Here is a 26,084-nt window from a genome sequence, read left to right on the forward strand (position 1 = left end):
TATTTTATTTCCTCCTGGCTCGCAGCAATGCATTATCTTGGGCGGTAACCTTCTGATATTTTATCTACAGAAGTGACAAAAATACAATCCAGAAGATGATACTCTATATGTGAACTATGTAGACACTAAAACTAGTCATCGACAAGATGGACTGAATCTGGTTCTGCCTAATAGGAGTAACACGTAATAGTTAATGGGAGCAAATCAATCCTCATCCTTGATAGCAATAATCTATCTTGTTTTCTCATGCACGCCAAGATCTTAAACTTTAATCTTTTCAGCTTCCAGTACAAGGAGGCATGATAATAGCAAATGCACGATGAATGCCCTTACAGGTGAAGGCCCAGAGGTTAGCAATACATGTTGGAATAAAGCTAAAACTTCAGTCGTTTTATAATGTGGAGATGACATGTATTTCATTTAACTGCATCCTACTTCAATCAAACCTCCTCTGTTTATATACTTTAACAAGATTGTGGAAACAGACGGGGATTCATAAGATTCGGCTACAGACTAATTAAATTTGAAAAACACGTGAGTCCCAATGAGACCTTGAATTTCGGCCATATGACTTCCTTTCGTTGTTGCATTAATCAATGCTTTGGCCCCTTAATAAAGTTGTACCTAATGCCAAATTCCCAAAACGACGGCAATAATGAAAAGCAGAAGCAGGGTCCCATTTCCTCCTGGAAGTGCTGATGACCTGCTGCAAAATCGTAGAATTACTGTTAGTGCAAATGGTCCTGGTAATTTGTTTTTAAAATTGGCAAGCTCTGGCAAATAATAAACAAAATGAATGTTACCGTTTGTTAAACGAAGTTAGAATAATTTCAAAAGAAAAATGGAAGTTTCATGACAAAGACATGAGCTATCATCTGGTTTACTGTAAAGTTGTCAAACAGCCTGTTGGAACTAGAAACTGTTTGAGCTACGAAATATGGATTCAACCATCGGCATATATCCATAGCCCTAGGAAAAAAGAACTATCTGCATGTATCGAAGGTAGAGGGCGTTTCCTAAACAGCGCGATCTGTTTCTTTTAACTTGCACTGCAAATTGAAGTTACAGTAGGAAAATAAAGCTCAATTTGCTTGTTTTCCCTCCATTCAAACCTTAGTTTTATTATAAGGAACAGCCATTGTCTTTCTTTGAACTACTTAGCCATACCTGAGTTTCTTCTTAGATTGGTGTACGTGAGCCATCACAGGAGGAATAATACCGAACAGAAAGCAGTTGGCATAAACCCCAGCAAAATCGAGAGCTCTTGAAAATGTAGAGCGAAAGAACGAAGCTATGAGGATTGCAAAAGCAAGGACGAACACTGTTACAATCACTTTAAACGTCTCAAATGCTTGTTCGGTTGGTCTTGTGTTAGATTCTAACACGGTAAAATCGCCTGAACTTCTGAACGAAACCTTCCCTGGACAACCGATACCTGATCCTCTGGAGTAAAAGGCCAATCCAACTCTTCCGTAGCCATGCCCGTTAGAAGCGGTAGATTTTCCAGATATCAACTCCCACGTGTCAAGAAGTTGTTTAGGCAAGCTTACAGCATATCCTATCAAGCTAGTTGCCATAGCAGAGAAGGCAAAACATTGAACAGCAGATGAAGCAGATGGATTTACTGAAAGTAAAAGAGATATGGCGTCATTAGAGTTGCCCGAATTGGGTGTCGTGGAAACCCCTACAAGTCCCAAAACTATCAAATTCCATGACAAAACCATGAGTAAAGGAACAGTCCCACCAATCAGTATAGCTTTTCTAGCCTCATGTACAGTAGTCCCAACAATCTTACAGATGAATGGAGTGATGACATGAAATCCCAACGTAAGTACAGCCACAGGTATTATCGGAAGTATTGATGAAAGGCTCCAAGAGGCATAAGCAAAGGAGCTTATTATGTTAGTTCTTGCCACATGCATTCCTACACCAACCAATGCAGATATAGAGAAAAGCATGAGGAAGCATAGCATCCGGTTTGCAACATCAATAGCGTTAAATGGGAAAAAGACAATCAATATTCCAACAACTAGTGGAAACAAGGCATGAACAACCGAAGCATTGAGCCATGGGAACCAGGGAGAAAAAATGGTGCCAATGCCGGCAACACAAGCCACCAACAAGGAAAAACTCAAACTGGTGTAAACCAGAGCAACAAATGCACCAAAACGCCTTCCCAATGCCTTTGTTGCTAGGCCTGTAAAGCTCACCTCTTCGATCCCATCTTCTTCCATGGCAGCAAAGCTGAGCTCTGCTACAAGTATGATTGAGGAGATGACATAGACCCAAGAGAGAAGAATGACGATTGTTGAAGGAAATGGACCTGACTTCATAGTCAAAGCCGGCAAGCCCAGCATTCCTGGGCCCACGGCCGTGCCAATGATTAAACTAACCGCACCCCAGAAGCTCTTGCCCTGGGTATCCCCAATCCCATCATGAATTTCAGCTGTTCTCTGATTCTTGCCGGGATTGTCAGCAATTCTTTCATTATCCTCCGCTAAAGTGGTACCGGAAGAAAATGCTGTTCCATCACGAGAAGCAGAACTTGTGAAGAGGGGAAGATTGTGGCCTTTAGCAGCGAAGGAAGGAATTGCCGTGGTCTTGGAATTAAGAATTGGGGTGTGAAGTTGATTTCGATATCCACGAAAATATATAGCGCCATTGATTCCTGAACGTGTAAAGGAATTATTGGGGAAGGGAAGGGAGAGACCATGCTGCTGCATATTAAAGGAATATAGGTATGTAAATGGGAGCTTCCTTTGCTTTTCCACTTCCACAAGTGTTGGGAGAAGAGGACAAGAATGTTGCGCGCTCAATAATGCGTATACATGCTAGTACGTGAGATTAACGAAGTGCTGGAAACCATGAAAATATGGCGAGCGAAAGGAAGTTGAAAGAATGTAAGGAGTGGCAGAAAAAATAAAAAGGAACCAATAGCTTCCGCTCCATATGCGTCGGAGCAGTGAGGCAGGAATATCAAAAGAGCAGAGCAAGATGAATGATCGCTTTAGCACTAGAACTCTAGAAGGCTAAACCTAGGTCTCGTGCCTAATCGATTAGTCTCCAATGCCTTACATTACACCATACGCCATTTCACTTGTCGCTGCGCGCGTAGTTAAAAAAGGCCGCGCAAAATTTTATGATTGTTTATAACATGCTGATACTATGACCGATTTTTATATTTTAAAATTTAAATTGAATAAGTTACTGATAGTTACTTCCTTTGTTTAAAAAAAAATAAAATATTTTTAATTAAATTTTATCTCGTAATAAAGTAATTACTTATTTTTAAATTAATTTTATTTTTTTTTATCCTTATTAAACACCTTATAATAAATATAAAGTTATTATCAATAGGGATACTTTTAAAAAAAGTAATAATTATATTTTAAAAGATTAAAAATGTTTTACATTTTTTAGCATCCAACCTCTTAAAAAATTTCTTACATTTTTGAACGGAGAAAGTATTTTTTTACATTTTTAATATACACTCTTGTTTATTAAAATATTTTTTACTTTCTTTTTCCATACTTAAATTATTCTTGCTAAAGAGAAGATATCTATAATTTTTAATTAATATCTAAATGATCTCATCTTTGTTTAAAAGTAGTTTTATTCTAAGCCATCCAACTATAATTGGTTATGATAAGTTGTTTGGTTTTTCAACTCAGGTGTGATCAATTTTTTTTTTCTTTGCGATAAGGTTTGATAAATTGTTAAACAATTTTTTTTTAAATTGTTAAACAAGTATCTGAAATGGTCAAAAAGGGGCCCTTCACCGCATCATATTTTGGGCTGGTTCACCAAGTGATGGACATGGGCCTAATGGCCTAGGCAAATGATTAATCCAAGAAAAAAGTTGGAAGGACCCACAAAAGGTCAGTGAGGTGGCAAAGAGGCCGTGCTTTTATCCAAAAGCATATCCATTTACAGTTATTATGATGTTTCCTAAATTTAAAGTTAACTGAAAGTATCAAAGATAGGCCACGTATTAGAAACTGCGATGTTCACGTGGCCCCTCATTCACCATAGATGTGCTAGGCTTCTGCGTGACCCCAAGTTTTTTCTTATCCATATCCATATACACATACTTCAGCTCAACCTCTATTTACCTCGCGCCTATCTGATCCGCGCTTTCTCACCGTTTGATCATTTCGATCACAAAACTAATACAGGTCTGTTGTCCGCAACAGGTTGATAAGCGTTTTCGAATTCCTGCGATGCATTGAATTAATCACTGTGTCACCTCTCGCCGAAAGTTCAGCTCAGCCATTTCTTGTGGATAAAGCTACTTTCCCGAAGCTTTCGTTTGGGTTTTCTGCAATTTGCTTCCTCGGTTATCAGAGTCACAGATTAGATTGCTGTTGTATTTGACTGGAACAGAGGAAATTAAATGGCGGAAGTTTTAGGCAAGACCAGTCTGATCTCATCTTGGAATAGCCATAGGCACCATCATTGTCACAGAACCTCTGTAGCTCCGAAGAATTTAAACTGCAAATCTGGGGTTTCTTGTTCTTTGAGGAGGTCCCCTTCTCTGAAACTAAATTCTCAGGTTCTCAGATCCTCATCTTCACCGACGCAGAGTCAATTTTATGGCAGAAAGATTGTCTTTCAGGTCATGAAAAGCATACCTTACAGAGGGATTTCCCTATTTCGAGCTTCAACCGCAACTCAGGTTAGTAATCTTAACTCTAATTGTCGTCCTCAGGCGACGAGTTTTGGAACTTGCTATTTACAAATCCTTCAAATTTTCAGAATCTGTTCTTGAAAACGTAAAAAAAGAAAGAAAGGAAAATAAAAATAGCGAAGGAATTGTCTGGAACATTTCTTGGTAACTTCTTTACTGTTATGGAAAATTATAGATGGGTCGCGTATTCGGGAAAGCTCAAAAATGGTGGGAAAAGGGACTTCAACCCAACATGAGAGAGGTGACTTCGGCACAAGACCTTGTGGACTCCCTATTAAACGCAGGGGACAAGCTGGTCATTGTTGATTTCTACTCTCCTGGTTGTGGTGGTTGCAAAGCCCTCCATCCAAAGGTATTTTCGCTCTCAATCTGTTCTGTTTCAAAGATCTATCCCATGATTTTTCGAGATCTTGCGATTTCCCTTTCCACCCCAAATTCACGAATTTCCTTTTGTATTGTGGCAGATATGTCAATTTGCAGAGATGAACCCTGATGTGCTATTCCTTCAGGTGAATAATGAGGAGCACAGAGCTATGAGTTATAGCCTTGGCGTCCACGTTCTTCCCTTCTTCCGCTTCTACAGAGGCGCTCAAGGTCGTTTATGCAGCTTTAGCTGTACCAATGCGACGGTGCGTGTAGTTCACTCTTACTCCTCTTCATTCCATATTCTTGATTTTGTTCAGTTACCGGCTTCAGTTTTTATTGTTTCACATCATACATGCACCGAGTCTCAAAATCCAGCTATTTGTACCCATGGGTTGAGCTTAACGCAGGGGTTAGTTCCTCATAACCTGATAAATTAAGGTTCAAATTTGTGTCCACAATCATGTCTCAGTTAAAAAAAAAAAAAAAATCTGGCTCTTTGTACCCTCAGTGCCTATTAATTGATAGGCAGTGCTTTTAAATGGCCTTTTGCCAATTTTGGATTGTTTGATTGACGAGAGTTGTCAACCTAATTAGAAGATTCAACATATGCTACAAGATTTTAATCTTGGATGTTTACACGTTTTTCCATATTCTCAACGTAGATTATATATGATTCTTGGTGTCCTGTGCTATGAGCCCAGGGTTCATGTTATTTGTAGGATTTATTTGTTTTCCCTCTGTCCTACCGTTGAACTTAAAAATACTGATAATACTTGATTTTAATTACAGATCAAGAAGTTCAAGGAAGCAGTAGCCAAACACACCCCAGATAGATGCAGCTTAGGCCCGGCCAAAGGGTTGGAGGAGAAAGAGCTCTTAGCTTTGGCCGCCAACAAAGATCTTAACTTTACCTACACACCCAAACCAATTCAACCTGTTCATGAACCTGCTGCTCAAGAGTTCCCGGTGGAGGCCTCAAAACTTATGCATGTCCCCTACACTGGAGGAGTTGGGAGGTGATGATGCACAACCTCTGCATGCCCCTGCACAAGAAGGGTTGGCTGCTGAGGCCGAGGCCGATATGGTGCCGACTTCTTCCCATGTCTCCGAAAAGATAACCCTAACCACTGCTGGGAGATGATGTGGCCGTTTTGTGAGCCCATCTCCTAGGTCCTAACCATATCCCTTGTACAGTTTTTTGTTTTTGTTTTTGTTTTTTTTAATGGCAGAGCCATCTTCATTTAGCATCGGATGTGAGAATGAATATTTAAGGTTGGAGTCAAATAGTTTAGGCTTTGGTCCATTAGTCTGTATTCCCCAGATTGCTTCAGGCCATTGGATTTACTTTTTTTGGGATCCAACCCTGCTGTACTCTAAGAATTCAGAAGCGGTCAGCTGTATCATTCCTTGTTGGTCTTTTTGTGTCATGGCGGAATCCCTCCCAGTCCCTGATGCTGTAAAAATGCATATCTATTATTCAATGGAATATTTAGTTTCTGTTGGTTCTATTTTTGTGGAAATTATTTCTTCTGGTTCTATTTTCCTCCCAGTTCCATGAACAAACTTAGAAATCAAAAGAATTAGATAGATTTGTGGCTTGACAGCGGCCATGCGTCTTTTTGGTTTTTTTTTTTTTTTAACTGAAGCTTGGCCTGTTGCCAACAACACAAGGCCCTTGTCAGCTTTACTTAGCCTGGATGAAATTAGATAATATCTGCGGGAGGGCAAACAAGATTCACATATGAATTCAGTTAAGGAAAGCAGAAGGTTTGTGGATGCGCAGGATTGATGCCTTCTGAACGGATAGAAACAGCAACGTTATTGTTTCTTGCTATTGCATGGTTCTCCTGTACGAATGAAGTCACATCCGTGACACATAATTCGGCTGAGCAGGATGGAAGCTTCATGAAAATCGTGCTCGGCGTTTCCAAGTGTGTGGATTTTGGGAGATATTTGGACAAATGGGGAACAGAATCATGCTGTTGCGAGCACAGAGGAACTGCGGAGAAGACGGAACAAAAACGTGGCCTTTCTTTGCTTTGCAGTGGCACCGGGCGTGCCTCAATTCTACCCACAAAGTTACAAGACGTCAAAACATTTGATCCCTTCCAAGATTTCAAATCTCCGTGGGCGTTCACGGAAAATGTAGATCTCTAGTATTTGACTTCTTGCATTGTGCTCTCGTCCGTGATTTTCTTTTTCTTGTTTTCTAATGGGCTCGAAATCTGTGGTATCAATGCCTCGGAGTCTACAAGGAAGTTCTTCCCGATTTCCTTCGTTGTAATTAGGTGGAATGGTACGGTGACTTGTTTAGTGGAAAAGCCTCATTGGCTTCTTCAAGTTTGTATTTGTTTCAATATGGTGATTTTAATCTAATTGCCCTGAAGTTAACGGCAACGAAATCGTAGTGAAACGAGCTAAAAAATCTTATAGCCGTATTAGGTGACAATTGATTAAGTTCAGCTTGATATATATATATATATATTTTTTTTTAATTCTTGTAGGGTAAAAAGATCAACAAATTTCGCTCTAGATTTTCTTTGTTTGGAAAATAGGTACTTATTATTGGCCAAAAAAGGGAAAAGAAAAAGAGAAAAAGAAAAGAAAACAGGTTCTTATTCTGCATCATCAGATGTAAAAAAATCAAGTACTCAAATTAATACATAGGTAAAAATGTGGCCTCCGCAACAAGTATGGGCGAACCAAAAACTTAATTGAGAAAGACAAGAGAGGAGATTCGACGAGTAAGAAGAAACGGTATAAATTAAGGACAGAAATGAGAGGGGGAAATGAAGATCAGTAGAGAGGACTTCTGGGTTTACGTGAAATATAGAGCAAGGTTCATCCAAGAAAGGCTGGCATGAAGGGCAGAAAGAAGAACATAGCCCAAGATAACTTGCCCGATTCATCCATTGGTGATATAAGAATCCGGCAAGTCATCCTTGGCTGCACCTTTCTTTCTCACCCTTCATGCGAGCTTCTCTGATGATCAAAACTTGCTTCCGAATTATCACGGACACGCAAGCATACTCTGTATATATAGAAGTCTGTTGAACATAATGTCGGTTTGGCTTTTGGATTTGAATCTCTCCATATTTTCTTTCAATACATCTCCTCATACCTAATCTTATTCATTCATTTAATTATTATGTTGGTTTAATGTTATGAGATGGTTAATTATAACATTAAAAAAATATAATAACCGTTTGATAGTTATTTTTAATAAGTATTGTAATCTTATTTTCAAAAGTATTTAAATTATAATGGTGAATAGCAAGATATTTTTAGATAGACTCAATGTATCACGTCATTTATAATACATCAAAAAAAAATATGGCATTTAGACAACATTAATATAAATTGATTATGACATTAATGATAATAGAGGAAGAAAATGTAAAAATTAAATAAATATTTAATTATAAAAATAAAGTCATTAAAAATAATGATACACAAAATTTTTTTTCATTAGATTGTTGTAATTTTATTGAATAGACCATAAATAATATGATGCATTGTATCTATCTAAAAATTTATTAGAGTAAGCAATTTATTTAAGGTCATAATTAATAATATCATACCATTAAACCAAAATAACAAATAAATAAATAAATAAAATTGAATATGAAAAAATGTATCAAGAGAGAGTATGAAAATGACCCAAATCTTTCAGAGCCTTTGTGTATTAGAGAGAATAATTGAAAGAGGAAAATAATGGAAGAGAGAGAGAGAAGTCAGAGAACGGTCACCGCCAATGTTGAAATATCGTGTTGCTTTTTCATCCTTCACGTGACAAATGGTTAAGTTAGATGTGCACATGCATTGCTTTGTTGGGGAGGAAAAAAAGTTAAGTTGCAGTCTGATAGATTCGTGAATCCTTGCCTTTATCGCCTGGTCGTGTATTAATTACGAGAGCAACTAGTATTTCATATTATGAATATGCCAAATACAAAATGAACCTCTTTGTCCATCCAACGGAACGCACTACTGCTAGAAAGAAACAGTTGTTAAAATTTATACAAGCTTTATACAAGCTAAGTCAACGTATTAATAAAAATTACAGTTACAATCATTTCTCTTCTCATGTGTTACCGTTTGTGATCTCTTAATTAATTTATTTATCCTCTTCAAAGTTTTTTTTTAAAATATAATTTTAAATCACTATACTTTACTTAAGTTTTATTATAAATTTTTTATTTTTATACCTTTTTTTAATGTTTTAGATTAAAATATTAAAAAATAAAAATATAAAGACTTATATATAATATCAAAAAAAAAATATAAGGATGAGAAACATATAACAAAATTCAAATAAAGTATAGGAATCAACAGGAGATTATAAAGACACAAAAAACCTCACACAAAACATAGAAAAATTCTAGCAAAAGCAAGCCGCAAATTTATAAATTGAAAATGTAATGATCAATTTCTGTCGGTCATGATCAAATGGATGCCAACAGAAAGTGGTAGTTGGAAGATCCAATCCATCAAGTCGATCCAATCCCTTTAAATAACCGGCCGGACAGCGACATATAGTACGACAATGACATCGCGCACCCTTGTTAGTGATGAATTGGGTCGTGGGTGCCACTTTTTTCAGAGATATTCATATGCTTCCGATTAGGCATATGTAATTCAATTGTAATCATTTTTTTATGAATTCCCTTGTTACTAATCTGTAATACTGAAATTTGTTTATATTTCCGTAACTTTACAAGCTTTTTAACTTATAAAACATTATTCTCGGTTATACTTTCAGAAGATGGTATGATTTTAATTTTTGAAGTTCATATTTCCATGCACACTTCTAATTGAAGTATGGAAGGTTTTTATACCAAGAACCTCTTGGTTTAATGACATCCCACATTTTCTTGAAAGAGGGTAGCTGTAAATTCTATATCGTCAAGTGACCCCTTTTCAAAAATAAATAATAATATTATTAGTTGTGTAGTGTGGTTGTGGGTGTGTGGTTACATATGTGTGGACCCCTTTTCTCATGGGAAAGGGTTAACATTCACTCCTTGTAAGTAAATGAATTAATAAACATATTCATCTCACTATTTGTATATAATTTAAAAAAGAATGAATATACATGAATTATTTTAAAAATTATTTATTGCATAAAGCAATAAGTGAACGCTCTTTCATTAATATTTAAGGGACGTACAAAAATTAAAGATATAAATTGCGAGTACAGTGCAGAGATGAATATGGAGTAGTTTGAAGCATAAGAGAATTGATATGATTCATATATATATATATATATATAAAACCACAAGCTTATGTTCAATGATACCACGTGTTTTATTCTCATATTTTTTTATTTATTCCAAAAATAAATAAAAATGCCCCACTCTCGTATACCTCTTCATTACTCGACACAGTTCTCCGTCATCTTTTCAATTATTTTTAAAAATATTTTAAAAAGATAATAAATACAAGGTTTTTAAAACTAACTGAATCACTTACCTTATCTCTTATCTCTCTCTCCTTCATTTTCGTTATTTCTAATCTTCTCTCCCATTATCCCTCTCATTTTCATAACTTTCACATATCTCTCCATTATCTCTTCAATTATTTTTAAAGAATATTTTTCAAAAGGTCATAACTACAATGTTTTCAAAATTAACCGAAATCACCTTTAAACTTCCCCTCAGCTCTTATTTCTCTGTTCTTTATTTTCATTTATCTCTAATCATTATCATAACTTTCCCATTAACATTGGTTTTTTAAAAAATAATTTTTAAAATGTGTAAAAGTAGAATCATAAGCTTTAATCCGGTGATGCCATGAGTTATGCTTATATGTTTTAAAAGAAAAATTATGTACAAGTCATGTGGAGCAGACTTATTTACAAATAAGTCTCGTGAAATTTAAAAGTCACAGACAAGTCTTTTGGGGCCTTATTTAATTGAAATTAGATTGCAAAAATAATAATACCCATATTAAACATATATTACATCAATCAAATAATTAATTTTTAACTATTTCATTAGCAATTTATAAATATAATTTAACTTTTTATAACTATAATTTCACATATTCAATAGTTAAATAATCATGTATTACTAACAAAGTTTAACATTAATTATTTACAACTACTTTATTAGCAATTTATAATTATAATTTTAATTTTTTATAATTATAACTTCACATATTCAATAGTTAAGCTGATCAATTTAACTATTGAATATATGAAGAATATTTGTAAAAAATTAAAGTTATAGTTATAAATTATTGATAAAGTAATTGTAAATTTTTGACTAATATAATGCATATATGTTTAATAAGGGTATTATTATTTTTTTATTCTAATTTTAAATTATACTCAAGTCACAAAAGATTTAGTTGTAATTTTTAAATTTTATGAAATTTATTTATAAATAAGTTTGCTTCATGGGACTTGTTTATAATTTTTTTATTTTAATATAAAACTATTACGCCCTCAAATATCTCTGCTTTATCCTGACTTCCTACCCCATAAACTTATTCAAAATTTATAATTTCAAATTTAAAATATAAAAATTATAAAACAACCTTGCAAGTTAGGGCTTTTGTGAATGCTTTGAGCACATATCGTAAAGCATTTTCTTGCACAGTTTCCTCAACATTTTCCAAGTGTAGATTAATTGTTATTTTTGAAATCCAAATCCTTCCTTTGAATTTCTTAAGAGTGTATATCAATCTATCGATTGACCTGTAGCCTCATCACTTTCAATGTTTCTTCTTTATTGCATTCAAGCAGCTACAACATCGCCGTAACTCTATCAATAACCGTAGTTATGGTTAGTGTTCTTTGTTGGAGGCAATATTGACTTCAATATTCAGAATAGATCTCTAAAGGTTGGTGAAATTCTTCCGCCATTTTTTTTCTTTGATTTGAGAGGATTTGTCTTCATTTTATCTCTTCTCTTTCACAAATTCCTTTTACTACAAAAGTAAGAGGCCAAGCACAATCAGTGTATCATCAAGAATTAACCTTTTTTTGGTCAATCCTTTTTTCTCATATTTGATAAATTTGGGAGATGTAGATGATAGAAGTAGATCACTATTGCCGACTAAGATATATAGGGAGGAAAGGCATGAATTAGGTATGGGTAGCGAAATCTATAATTATGTATGTAGTTTGCTTCATTTTTTTATCCTTCGTAAGGGGATTTTTTTTCTTTTGGCTTAAAATTTTCTGGTATAGGCACATGGAGAAATCAATCCAAATAAGAAACATATAAGCTAAGCAAATCTCAGGAAAATGCACGCATTAATCCATTCATAAATATATTTAATTTTGTGATTTTATACCATCAGGCTAATTTGTTGTAAAAATTTATAACCTATTGCTTCTCTTGAAGGATTTGCTTAATTCATTGTTACCACTATTGAACCAGACCATGCATTGCTATCAAAATCACCCAAAATATTGGGAGACTTGTTAGAGTGATGCTTATAAGGTCTTGCATTACAAGAATTGAGTATTGTCTTTAAGAGAAATCTCTTGTTTTGGTGAAGCATTTTCTCTTAATGTGATCAAAACTTTGCATGCCTTTTAATTACCCATGTAATTCAAATAATCCTATCTAACCTTGGCTCATTTGATCTCCTTTGTCAGTACAGCGGTGGTGTTACACTTTCCTATGCAACGAAAGACCATTGTTCAAGACTTCTTCCGTTGATGCCTCTTCTGTTCTCAATTTTCGCTTATTAGTGTTCAGTTTTTAGTTCTATACAGAACTAATTTTCTTGATATGATTAATTACAAACTATGATCTTAAGCTATAATCAGAGTTTTTAATATTTAGGAAAGATTTTATTTTAGCTTTATTTCAATTTGCTCTTCTTCTCTCTATCTCTGAATTTTATATATGCTTTAATCATTATTGCTGATTAGAGTAACTTTATTACATAATTTTTGGATTATAAATTTTATTTGAGGTTTTGCTTATTATAATCGACTAATATAGCATCATAAAATTAATTTAACTTAGCTTGAGTGATTACTCATGCTTTATTTTTAGTGTGGCTAACATAAAATAATTATTAGATTGTGGGTTAGGAAAGATTTCAATTAATCTATAACTTAATTTCTTGTTTAATTTTCAAATGATAATTTGATAAATATATAATAAAACAAGAATAATAAATTTAAATAAAATTAATTTATTTTGTGAACGAGGAAGATTAAGTTTAAGTAATTAGGTTATGATTGATTGCGCTGCTTGTGCTTGATAATTTTCTCAATTAAACTTGTTTTGATTATTTAATTTTAATTTAGTTTTTTAAAATTAATTTCATCATAAAAAAGTAATTTTTTTCCATTACAGTCTTGAAAGCAATTTGATGTTAACCAAGCACCTCATGCACCTTCTTGTAACAACAAGGAAAGCATTGCTTTTATGATCCATGGATACTTCAAATTACTTCACATATATGTATCGGTATTGTGTCCGATACCAATAATCGCCGATACTTCTTCAATACATATCCATAAAGTATTAGAATATTATTTTTTTAATTTAAAAATTTTAGTTTCCGATACATAATCGATACTTTAAAAATGCGAGTTGATACTTCTTTTGACTCTATTAAAGATGGGTGAACATTAAATCCTACATCTTGGTGGGTGATGCATGATTCATCAACCTCTCTACTTTAAAAACTTGCTCTTAAGCTTCTTGTGTAGCCTTGCTCTTCATCATATTGTGAAAGAAATTGAAATACCTACTCATTCATTCATTTAATGAAAAGAAACAAGTTGAAGCCTACAAGGGCAGAAGATTTTGTTTATGTTCATACTAATTTGTAACTCTTAGCTAGGAAAAGTGATTAATACAAATAAGGCAAGGCTAAGATATGGGACATTAGTGGAGATGAATTGAATGGCTAATGAATCACATATTTTGCACACATTTCTTTTATATTTGTAATCATATTTTATTCGTTTAGACTTTTATATTCATGGCTTTGGTACTAAATTTGATTATTGGCTCATTTTTCTTTAAGTTTTGACATTAAGGACATTTTGGTCATTTTCTTCATTTTATTAGAATTAATTTTTTTCAATCTAGCATTTCAGTTTCTTGAAAAATTTTATTATTTGAGCAATTTTTATTCTTATTTTTAGGATCTTATTTGATTCAATTTTATTAGATTGATTTAATTTTGTTTGTTTTGCATTTTTACGTATTTAGAAGTTGATTTGGTAATTTTTTTCTTTTTTATTTTAAATCAATTTTTTTTTACTTTTCAGCAAAGAAGAAAACACAAAAATAGAAGCATGCATGTGCATGTGAGTTTTTGGGCTGAACGAGATCATCATCTTCTTCTTCCCTCAGTCGTACAGGTTTAGGTGGAGAATCTGCCACAGCTACTTGAGTTCATTTGCCTTATTTCCTCTTAGTCCGAGTTTGTTCATCGTCACACAAATCTCTCATCTCTCTCTCTCTCGATCATAGTCAGACTGAACACATGAGCCTTGAGTTTCCAAACATCGCACGTTTATCTCTCGCTAGTTCATCACACATCTTCCTCTAGGTTCAAAGGCTCACCACTTACACACAATCAATGAACGCTCATCTCCTTTTGAGTTCTCAGTTTCAATCATCGCACACCATCACTCATCTTCTTCTCAGTTACAGAGTCGGTCACATACTCATTGTACAGCTCAGACGCATGCTCATTCATTCACAGCTTCTTCCAACCTTCATCTATGGCAGCTCTCATGGCCATCTTCCTTAAATCAATCATTGAGAAAATCAAAATAGATAGCTAAATCTTCCCTAGAGTTCTTCAAGGGAGATGAGACTTAAACTTGAGTTTTCTTAGTTTAATTCATTTCGGTTCTGCTATAATTCGAGTATGAATTCTCTGCTTTTCTTATTGCTGTTAACTTGGTGATTTAATTCTAGTTAGATTGAATTCTTTAATTAATTTTATTCTTATAAAGAGACTCAAATGTTTTAATTTGACTCTTAAATTGGATGATGCAGACTATATATTTGAATTTATGCTTCAATGGTTATTATTGTGTAAATGCTATTTTGTCTAATTCTTGTAGTGATGTCTGAATCATTTAGCTTCTATTTAAGTATTAAATTGAAGTTAATTGCATAATTCTTAATTGGTCTAAGTGTTAGAACATGGTTAAGGCAAGTTCTAATTCTAAAGTCAGGTCATTGTTTGGCATAATTTTCAAAGGGATTGTGTCTTGATCTAAGCCATATTCACCTAATCCTAATGGTAATTAGGCATCTTACTTAATGTCAAATGAGTTGCAAGAATCAAATGAATTGAATTTAGAATTCTATAATAGTGAAAGTGAATTCAAACTTGAAAAACTCACTTGTTTGCTTAGTAAAGTTAATTTCACTCTATTTCACATTTTTCCTATAAAAAATCAAAAACCATAAACATCTTAAACCTCAAATTTTCTTTTCAAAATCAACATTGTTTTTACTTGTGAAAAAAATAGTTCATGAATTGTCTTTGGTTGTTTAAGCTTGCTTTCTTAGAATTTTAATGACATATGGTATACTCAACTACATTCTAGTTTCTTTCATGAGCTTAATATGATTTAGGGCTTTTCAATGACTTTGATGGTGCTGAAATTTTAGAAGTGGCAAACTTATCCTTTTATGAACCAGATATAGAAATTATCATTTTTATAGACGATGGTCGAAGGGAAGAAGATATTGATATTATACTTATTAATAAGGACTAGGTGGTAGGCAATTAGGTATAGATTGAATAAAAGTATAATTAATGATTATGTTTTTCTTGGTATCATTACAAAGGACTATATATGCATGCTAATTTGGATATTTTCTGAATTGAAATTATATTTTCAATATTTTTATAATTTTTTATAAATATATGTGCACATATTGGAAACGTATTGTATTTTATATTTTTAAAAACAAAAGTATTGACGTATTGGATACGTATCATATTCGATACCCATATCAACATTTGTGCATGTTAGCTTTTCTATTTTTACTCTTATATCATGAAGTCATTTTTTGGGATCACTGTGTGATGGTATGAGCTTAATTAATCAAATATCAAATGTAAAGCTTTTAAAGCTTATACCAAGTTGCATTATTCTTAAGCTATAAACAATGTGACTAGATGCAGAATTTTATTATATAATTTTTTAAAATATATTATTTCTTCAAATGACATGTTCTCTAACCAAATTGTTTATGTGAAGGAATAAAAATGTTTTATATATGAAAATTTGGTGCCATTTAAGTGTAACAAAAACCCATCAAGCTCCACCATCAGAATCCTACCTTTGTTATCATTGGGCATGACATGATTGATTTGAACAATTTTTTTTTTCATTTCTTTAGTGGGTTTTGCAATGTCTTAGAGTAGTAAATGTCGGATGCAGTATTATAATACATAGTTTGTTTTTATTGGCCACTTGATAGAAATAGTATGTGGTGAATTGGAATTATTCATAAGAAAATTGGATGACTCATAACATCTATTACACTTAGTTTGCCTCAGATTGTGGATGCGAGATTTGGTATGTATCCCACTACAATTGCATTGTAAATTGTTGCAATATGTTAGACCTTAAATTTTCTCATTGTGTAAATTGGCATTTTAATAGCCGCTGGCATTTATGAAAATGAAATTCTCAGAATTTATATGCCTAATGTATGATGATAAAAACTTTGTTCTATGGTATGTATTTTTTTACTATTAGTTCCATGGCATGTATTTAGTTTCTAAGTGCTTCATGAAAACAGCAGTATATTAATATGAGTTTATTGAATGTATAATAGGATTTTTGTTTTATTATTTACATTTGCTTTTGGTAAAATCATAGCCAAGAACTCTTGGAGAAACATATTCACAACTGAGGATCAATTAATTTTAACTTTACAACTAAGTCCTAACTATAATTAATTTTGATTGGAAAAATATGAAAATGCCCCTCTGATGGAAAGGAAATGAAGCATGGAACTCACCATTCAAAAAAAAAAAACAACTCCCCATTCTATTTTAACAAAAAATAATTACATGTGTCGAATTCTGACTCGAGAAAATTTTATGTGTTGAAAGCTGGTGAATAACTCACCATTTAACAAAAAAACAACTCCTTATTTCATTTTAATAAGAAATAATTTCATGTGCTAGAATTATTGATTTAAGAAAATGTCCAAGTGTTCAAAGCTGGTGGACATCTCACCATTAAAAAAAAAACCTCTCTATTCCATTTTAACAAGAAGTAATTCCTTGTGCCAGAATTCTTGATTTGAAATAATTTTCAAGCGTTTCAAAGTTGACGAATAACTCACCATTCGACAAAAAACAACTCCCTATTCCATTTTAACAAGAAATAATTTCATGTGCAAGAATTATTGATTTAAGAAAATGCCTAAGTGTTTAAAGCTAGTGAATAACTCCCATTCAAAAAAAAAACTCTTCATTTCATTTTAACAAGAAATAATTCTATGGGCCAAAATTCCTAACTTGAGAAAATTTTCAAATGTTCAAAGTTGGTGAACAACTCATCATTTGAAAAAAAAAACTCCACATTTCATTTTAACAAGAAATAATTCCATGTACCAAAATTACTGATTTAAAAAAACGTCTAGGTGTTTAAAGCCAGTGGACAACTCACCATTCAAAAAAAAATAACTCCCCATTCCACTTTTACAAGAAAAAATTCCATGTGCTAGAATATATGACTCAAGAAAATTTCTAAGTATTCAAAGCTAGTGACCAACTCACCATTAATTCAACAAAAAAGCTACTCCCATTCCATTTTAACAAGAAATAATTCTCTGTGTCAGAATTTTTTATTTAAGAAAATGTCCAGGTGTTCAAAGCTAGTGGATAACTCACCATTTGAAAAAGAAAAAACAATAAACTATTATATAAATAATAAGTCTCATTCACTAATACATAACTAACACTAATGCAAACAGCATCATCACACTTTAGAGTGTCATAGAATATCATTTCAGTAAACAACTTCCATTACATTAAGAACAAGTTAATATTAGTATATGTACAACATTAATTCCACCAATTTTATAATTTTATAATGGTACTTGTCATGTAGAAACAAATACCATCATAAAATTTTTCATCCATTTACATCATATTGCTACACAGGCATATATAAAAGACAATAACTCATTTAAAAAAAGCTATAATGGGTTATTTGTATATTAAAGCTGCACCCTTATCCACATACTTCACAATGACTTTGTCTCTATGATTCTTCCAGAATTTGTATGCAAACTTATTGGCAAGGTTATATTTGTGTAATGCTTATCTGAAAGTCGTTGCATCAGGGAATGCCTGTCTCATACCAATAAGTAAATTCCTCCATTTTGTTGCATTCAGCTCTGGTATTGAAGCTGGAATACTTTTCGTAGCTAGACTTTGCTCAACAGAGGATGTTGTCAAGGTTTGAAAGGGAGATGATAAGCTTAACATACCAAATTTTCATTCAGTTTCACTAGTAAAGGGTGCTTCATAAATTCCTTAGACATTATCTATGATGCATTCGAAAAATTAAAACTCAATATTAAATGTCAAGAGGTTTAAAACAGTGACGTTGATTTTCAAAATTGACTTTTATTACTTACTCTTGAGGGTAATCATTTAGTGATGAATGTGTAATATCATTTCCCCTTATACTAACATAAACATGACCATTGTTGCCATTGAACTCAATAAGTTGTGCAACTCCAGCATCATTTACAAGGTCCATTATTGTGATTTGGGAAGTTTCAATATTGACTATAAACTTTAGATCTATCTCTTTAATTTCAAGACACACTTCAGCTAATATCAATATTCTAAATTCATCATATGTCATATCTTCTATTATTATTCTAGCAATTACATTCCTTCCATCATATTTAACATTGCTTTCACTTATCCTCTCATAAACTCTCCCATAATGGATGAAATAAAATAATTTCTTTTCACTATTTCTTACCATCTATCATGTTACCCTGTAATCATTTCAAACAAGTTTTACTTTATTTTTAAGTTTATAATTGCAGTTGCAATATCAACAATATATTATTACTATTTTAACAATACAAAGTTCAATAGTTTTAGATTTCAACTAAATTTTATTCTATTTTCTAATACAACTACAATTCTAATATCAACATATATCATTACAATTTTACTAAAAAATAGTTTATTACATCTAGACTTTCCTTCCCAAGCTATCACAACATATTGAAAAGAAAAATATAATTAAATCATAAAATAATAAATACACTCTCCATTTTAACAACAATATATTGTTGTATTGAAGACACAACATTCCACATCAAAATAGAGTGTTGTTGTTACTGCCAAGACAGACCCACATTAAATGAGGCAGGTTAATGCTACTGAACCTATTATTATGCACCTATTATTACTAACTATATATGTCAAACCCCTAACTATTTTGTTCCCACATCAAACATGTTTCTTTAGTGGCATAAAAGTATATAATGCAATCAAGAATGTCAAAGCTAATATTGGTTAAGGCTAGATCATTTACCTTGATAACACCATAGATTTTGGATTTAGTTGCCTATCTCATGAAGTAATTTGATGACAAGCTTATGATACCCAAAAAATAGAACCAAATACAAGTTAGCTAGAAGAAAGAATGCAAAACCAGTTCACTAAGGAAGGTAGGGATGGAGGAAGGAATCTACAATTTTCAGCTTACTAACTCGCACTAGATAAACCTTCGAATGTTTTCGTGCAAACAGTAGCTTATTCTCTTGAGTTCCATGCTTCATTTCATTTCCATTAGAGAGGAATTGTCAAATTTTCCCACTCAAAATTAATTATAATTAGGACCTTGAGACTGCAGTGTAAATTCAAAATCAATTGATTCTCAATTGTGAATATGTTTCTTCAGGGGGTTCTTGGCTATGATTTTCCCATTACTTTTTCCTACCTTTTGTTTATTCTGATTATATTTCCATTTAATTTTTCTTTGACCTTGAAAAGAGGGAGATTTTTCAATTTGTCATATAATGATTTGTTCATGAATTTTATAGCTTCATAGGTATATTTAACTTTCTTGAATTTGCAAGATGAAGATTTTTTTTAGTCTCTTTATCTTACTCATATCAAAGTCAAGGGCTCAAGGCTTCTTCAAATCCATTGAATAATGCCCCCCAATTTGTACATCTAGAACATCTTTTTGTGAAGTTATTTTCAAAACCATTCTAAATTTGCTCTAATAATGATTTATTGTTAAATCTTTTATGACTATGGAGCAGGCAAGATTTGAAAATATTGATATTTCAGTTGGAAATCAAGTTTTCAATACTTAATGTATTAATATCTTTATTTTTTAATGTCATATTTAATAATAAATAAAATATATAATGCTTTGTAAATCCATCCACCCCAAACACGATTTCATAGAAAAAATGGCATCCAATTATAATTTTTATTTTACTGTGTAATGTTAATTTTTCATGGATCGAATGTTATAAAAAAATTATAAACTGTTCATTTATTACATCCCTAAGATGAAGAGAAGATACAAACTATTAATATTCATATATAGAAAGCATGGGATATTTGGATGAAGTGCAAGAAATCACTAAGGTACACCCTTTACACAAATATTAGCTGCGCAATAAAAATAATAAACTATGATTTCAAAGAAACTTCAATAACATTGATTATTAATAATCTTATTAGTTAATATTTCTATTTACTTTATGTAAATATTTTGTTATCCTTATTAGTTAATATTCCAATATTATATTACTTTAATGTACCAAAGTACCCCACCATGGGTACCATGCTAATTATCATATTTTCTCAACTTATTATTCATTACTGCAAATTTTAATATTGAATTTTTTAAAAAAATTACGAGCATCATAACTTTTTCACCATCAAATCCAGTTTATAAAATTAATTTTAATTAATATAATTTAATTGTGCAATGTGGATATATTATTTATAATTTAAATCTATTTTATAAAAATTGATTTAGTTTTTAAATCCACTCCATGGATAGGAAGTTACATGGGAACTTTTAAATCATTATTATATTTAACCTGTCAGTACTATTAAAAAACCAATTACTTTAATTTAGAAATGATTTTTTTAATAATAATGCAAGTTTGTAATTTAACTTATATCTTTAATAATAATGCTGAAATTGTCGAATTATTTTTGGCCCAAGAAACACGGGACACATGCTAGTTTCTATGATAGCCTCCTTGTAGAATTGCCTTTACTGGTTGCTTCTCAATTCTCATTCTGTTTTAATTATTCAATTAGATGGACTCTTTATATAATGTGCATGGAATCTGAACAATTCAATTTGTTATAAATTTTATATTTTAAATTAATGTGGGTTATTTTTAAAATTTTACGTCAAATATATTCCATTGATTTAAACAATTCTTGCTGATAAAAAATTTAAACAAATTATTTTAAAATTTAAATATCCTTAGAAATTTTTATGAATAATATTTTGATATAAGTTTTCAAAACTGAATTGAAATAGATTTGAAAATCATAAAAAATTATTCCCTTTGTTCAAATTTTTTTTAAGAGCTGGATGTTAAAAAATATAAGATATTTTTAATCTTTCCAGATGTAATTCATTACCTTTTTTAAAAAAGTGTCCCTACTGATGAATGACTTCATATTTATATAGGTATTTAATAGAGGTAAATATAAAAAGATAGGATTAGTTTGAAAGTAGGTAATTACTTTATTAGGGTGAGATTCGATTAAAAATGTCTTACATTTTTTTTTAATGGAGGGAGGAAGAATTTAAAACAAAGGTCTACTTTATTTTTTAAAAAACCTTATCCTGATTTGTGGGTGCCAGTGTGGATGTCCTTTTTTATGAAGCATTGATACTTTAAATTATATTAATGCCTATCAATATTTTAGGATATATATATATATATATATATGTATGTATGTATAGTATTGTTTTTAATTAAAAATATTTAATTTTTTAAATGCATCCTATCTAATACTTCTAAATTTTGAGTTCATATTTCAAAATGGTGAGAAATTTTTTTAAAAATAAAATTCTATTAATATTGTGATATTAATCTTTATATTCCTGATATATTTTTATCATTTTATTGACCAAAAAAGATATATTTTTATCATTTTTTTAAATAAAAGACTACATTTTCCTAGAAAGTAAGTTTCTTATTATGTTTCTAAAAGTGTGTCAAAAATAAATATTTTATTATTTATTTTTAGATATTTCATGGTTTTAGCCTTTTAGGTTGTAAACTAATCTGTAGCTTTTTCAATTTGTTTTAGAGCTGTTGATTCTTGGACGTGTAAACCAAACATTCTTCGTCTTTTTAGTGAAATGAGTAACAGGAAGTAGATAACTAGATATCCACATCATTAGATTTTTTAAATAATTTTTAGGTCATAGAAACAATTTTAAAAAGATGAAATCATGAAAATGCTCTTGGAGGTTATTCGAAAATAATTATAAAAAGATAAAACTCAAATTTATTTGAGTTGAATATACATAGTTTATATTTAGATTTATTAAACTTTTTTTTTTAACAACCAACCGGGTTGTTTTTATTGGGGAGAGGATGCCAAAATATTGATATGGCTGAAAAAAGGAATTTAGATTATAAAGAAAATTAAAAAAGACGACCATGAAAATGCTCTTTGGGGAGTAGGATTTGTTGGTTATATAAATATAGAAAAATTTGACCAGTATCCTGTAATAAAAGAAAGAATATGCTATGTTTAAATAATATTTTTGTTTGTTACATTTTATTAAATTATCTATCTTTATATCAAGATAAAGCTTGAGATATGTCACAGTAGTATTTCAAATTTTCAATATATATTTGAATTGAATTTAGATATTCAGAGAATGGTCCAATAAGATAATCCTATCATATCCTTATTAAACTTGGAGCAACAGAGTTATCAATCACTAAGCCGTGTCTATAAATATACCGCAGACTCAATGACAAATGCATAACGCGAATAATATAGTATTCGATCTTCCATCAATTTTGTTTTTCAACTGTGACATCGCTAAAAGAGCCCCTTCTCTGCATCGTAAGTAATTCATCTTTAGATGACACATAGTCATATGCTGATTCTGTATTGTGCTGGCTGAATGCTCTCAGACTTGTAAATTACACGATTCCTTTGTCTGTGGCCCAACGCATTCGCATCGTTCTTTTAGTTAAAGTAAAAGACATTGGTTAGCATTAGCAATACTAGCCAGTAATGTGAGACGCATTGTGCCTTATTCCTGCGCGCGTACCCTTCTTGCTTGGGTCCTAAGCTAATACAAGTCTGAACCCTTTTCTGAACTTATTTATCTATATATTGCTTCAGGGTCCGAAGATCATTATGAGAAAAGACACATATCACATCGAGGGGATGGAGATAGCACTCAAAAGAGGTATGGCGGGAACCACTGTGAGGCCTAAGACCAAGATAGTTTGCACGTTGGGACCATCAAGTCGATCCGTGGACATGTTGGAGAAGCTTCTAAAGGCAGGCATGAACGTGGCTCGCTTCAACTTCTCTCATGGCTCTCACTCTTACCACCAAGAGACCCTTGATCATCTCAGAACAGCCATGAACAACACAGGCATCCTCTGTGCCGTTATGTTGGATACCAAGGTTAATCCTACTTTACACTAGCCGTGTTTTCTTCTTTCGGCTTCTTGTATTGCTTTCTGTTTATCTTATATAGTGGAATTCGATCCATTACAGGGTCCGGAGATTCGAACCGGGTTTCTGAAGGATGGAAAGCCCGTACAGCTGCAAGGAGGGCAAGAGATCACTGTCACGACCGATTATAGCATAAAAGGGGACGAGAATATGATCAGCATGAGCTACAAAAAGTTGGCTCATGATTTGGAACCGGGAAGTACTGTTTTGTGTGCTGACGGGACTATTAGTTTCACCGTGTTGGAATGTGAAATTGAGAATGGTACGATTCGGTGTCGGTGCGAAAACTCTGCAGTCCTGGGTGAGAGGAAGAACGTTAATCTTCCTGGCGTGGTTGTTGATCTTCCAACCTTAACAGACAAGGACAAGGAGGACATTTTGAAGTGGGGGATTCCTAACAACATTGACATTATCGCTCTCTCTTTTGTTCGCAAAGGTTCGGACCTTCTGGAGGTCAGAAATCTACTCGGGGAACATGCTAAAAGAATCCTTCTCATGTCCAAGGTATCATCAGAGTTGTCAAACTTCATCTTTGAGAAAAGTCACCATCCTTTTTGTACTGATTATGTTTTAATTTTCTGCGCTGTGACAGGTTGAAAATCAAGAAGGGATTGTCAATTTCGACGAAATACTTGGGAATTCAGATGCATTCATGGTGGCAAGGGGAGACCTGGGGATGGAAATTCCAACAGAGAAGATATTTCTTGCTCAGAAAGCAATGATCCACAAGGCAAACTTACAAGGAAAGCCAGTAGTGACAGCCACTCAGATGCTAGAGTCCATGGTCAAGTCTCCCAGGCCTACACGCGCTGAAGCAACTGATGTTGCCAATGCAGTTCTAGACGGTACTGACTGCGTGATGCTCAGTGGCGAAACAGCCGCAGGAGCATACCCAGAAATCGCCGTCCAAACCATGGCTAAAATCTGTGTAGAAGCAGAGAATTTCATCAACTATGGAGAACTGTTCAAGAGAAAAATGGAAACCGCCCCAACTCCAATGAGCCCTCTGGAGAGTATGGCTTCTGCTGCGGTAAGAACTGCAAATTGCATAAACGCAGCTCTGATATTAGTTCTGACCAGAGGAGGAACCACAGCTAAGCTAGTATCCAAGTACAGACCAGGCATGCCAATTCTGTCTGCAGTGGTCCCTGAGATAATAGCTACAGATTCTTTTGAATGGTCTTGCAGTGATGAAGCACCGGCAAGACATAGCCTTATTTACCGTGGGTTGGTGCCTGTTTTGAGTACAGGATCTGCAGGAGCTTCACAAACTGAATCAACAGAAGAAACCATTGAATTTGCTCTCGAATATGCCAAGAGACATCATCTGTGCAAGCCTGGAGACTCCGTTGTGGCATTGCATCGAGTTGAATCTGGTACTGTCATTAAGATAGTGGATGTTAACTGAGGGCTTTTCCCTGCGGGAAGTCAGAGATGGGATGCCCTTTTTTGTATGAAAACTGTTTATTTTCATTTTTGAATTAATCAGGTAAAGCCCTGATTTTCTTAGTCTTTTACTTAAAAGCATAAGTTCTAATATTTGTTTATATGATAATCCTGTCATCCAGGAAACTTAAAAAGAAAAAAGAAAAGAAAAAGAAAAATTCCATTAAAAAATAGGTCCTTTTATTGTGGAGTAAGGTATAGACTAAACTTGTAACCAGCCTTCTCAATTTTTAGGATTCAAATTCTCAATTATACATCTTAATAGAATACAAATTTAATTTCAAAAGCTCATACTTAGTTTCAATACTTCAAAATTTCGTTTATATTCTAATAATAAAAAATGAAAAAGTAGAAAAAAAATCAGGTCGTATCCAAATTTTTATTTAATCAACTGCAAAACCTAAAAATTTGAATTCTCCGAAATAAAAAAAAATACAAACATCTAAATGAATTTTGAGTAATACTAGTATTAGATATTAACTACTTTTCATTAGATATATATAATATTTAATATTTTAGGGTCATTCACTTCCTAAATCACAAGCATGTTATAAATAAACCTTTTTCTCCTTTGTAATTTGCGTCGTATTGGCACTGTAGCAATCTGACCCAATTTATTTTTTATTTTCTATCAATTAATTTTTTTAAAAAATAATTTCTAATAACATAAATTATAATTATAATTATATTTTGTGTTTTATCTTTTTATAATTTAAAATATACTTCCCATTTAAAAATATAAGATATTTTTTTAGGGGTTGAATATTGAATGTTTAAAAATGTTAGGTTTTTTTAGTATTTTAATATGTAATTAATGTGTTTTTTTTAAGTTCTTGTAATAAATAAATATTTTATTAAATAAAAATAAATATAAAAAATAATATTATTTTAAAAA

General features: G+C 32.4%; 3 protein-coding genes across 5 annotated transcripts; 2 read left to right on the forward strand and 1 right to left on the reverse strand.

Moving 5' to 3' along the window:
• Positions 1-10: 10 nt before the first annotated feature.
• On the reverse strand, positions 11-3,060 carry LOC129307319 (uncharacterized). Of its 2 annotated transcripts, none has more exons than XM_054948254.1 (2): positions 1,168-3,060; positions 11-703 (listed from the first exon to the last, which is right to left on the reverse strand). In XM_054948254.1, the coding sequence occupies exons 1-2, from the start codon at positions 2,721-2,723 to the stop codon at positions 625-627; spliced, it is 1,635 nt and encodes a 544-aa protein (XP_054804229.1). In that variant the 5' UTR covers positions 2,724-3,060; the 3' UTR covers positions 11-624. The 2 variants fall into 2 exon arrangements, with proteins under 2 accessions (XP_054804229.1, XP_054804228.1); XM_054948253.1 differs by having other exon boundaries at positions 11-706.
• A 1,036-nt stretch (positions 3,061-4,096) lies between these two features.
• Positions 4,097-6,561, forward strand: LOC129304530 (thioredoxin-like 1-1, chloroplastic). 2 transcript variants are annotated; one of them, XM_054944215.1, is made up of 4 exons: positions 4,097-4,675; positions 4,863-5,039; positions 5,152-5,316; positions 5,843-6,561. In XM_054944215.1, exons 1-4 carry the CDS (start codon positions 4,394-4,396, stop codon positions 6,071-6,073), a joined length of 855 nt encoding a protein of 284 aa, XP_054800190.1. In that variant the 5' UTR covers positions 4,097-4,393; the 3' UTR covers positions 6,074-6,561. The 2 variants fall into 2 exon arrangements, with proteins under 2 accessions (XP_054800190.1, XP_054800191.1); XM_054944216.1 differs by having other exon boundaries at positions 4,566-4,675; positions 4,756-5,039.
• A 16,790-nt stretch (positions 6,562-23,351) lies between these two features.
• LOC129307089 (pyruvate kinase, cytosolic isozyme-like) lies at positions 23,352-25,252 on the forward strand. Its single transcript, XM_054947954.1, has 3 exons — positions 23,352-23,692; positions 23,786-24,247; positions 24,336-25,252. The coding sequence occupies exons 1-3, from the start codon at positions 23,417-23,419 to the stop codon at positions 25,149-25,151; spliced, it is 1,554 nt and encodes a 517-aa protein (XP_054803929.1). The 5' UTR covers positions 23,352-23,416; the 3' UTR covers positions 25,152-25,252.
• Positions 25,253-26,084: the final 832 nt, after the last annotated feature.

The sequence above is a fragment of the Prosopis cineraria genome, unplaced genomic scaffold, assembly GCF_029017545.1.
Source record: "Prosopis cineraria cultivar Desert tree isolate PC_DT_omini unplaced genomic scaffold, ASM2901754v1 PC3, whole genome shotgun sequence".
Classification (NCBI taxonomy): Eukaryota; Viridiplantae; Streptophyta; class Magnoliopsida; order Fabales; family Fabaceae; genus Prosopis; species Prosopis cineraria.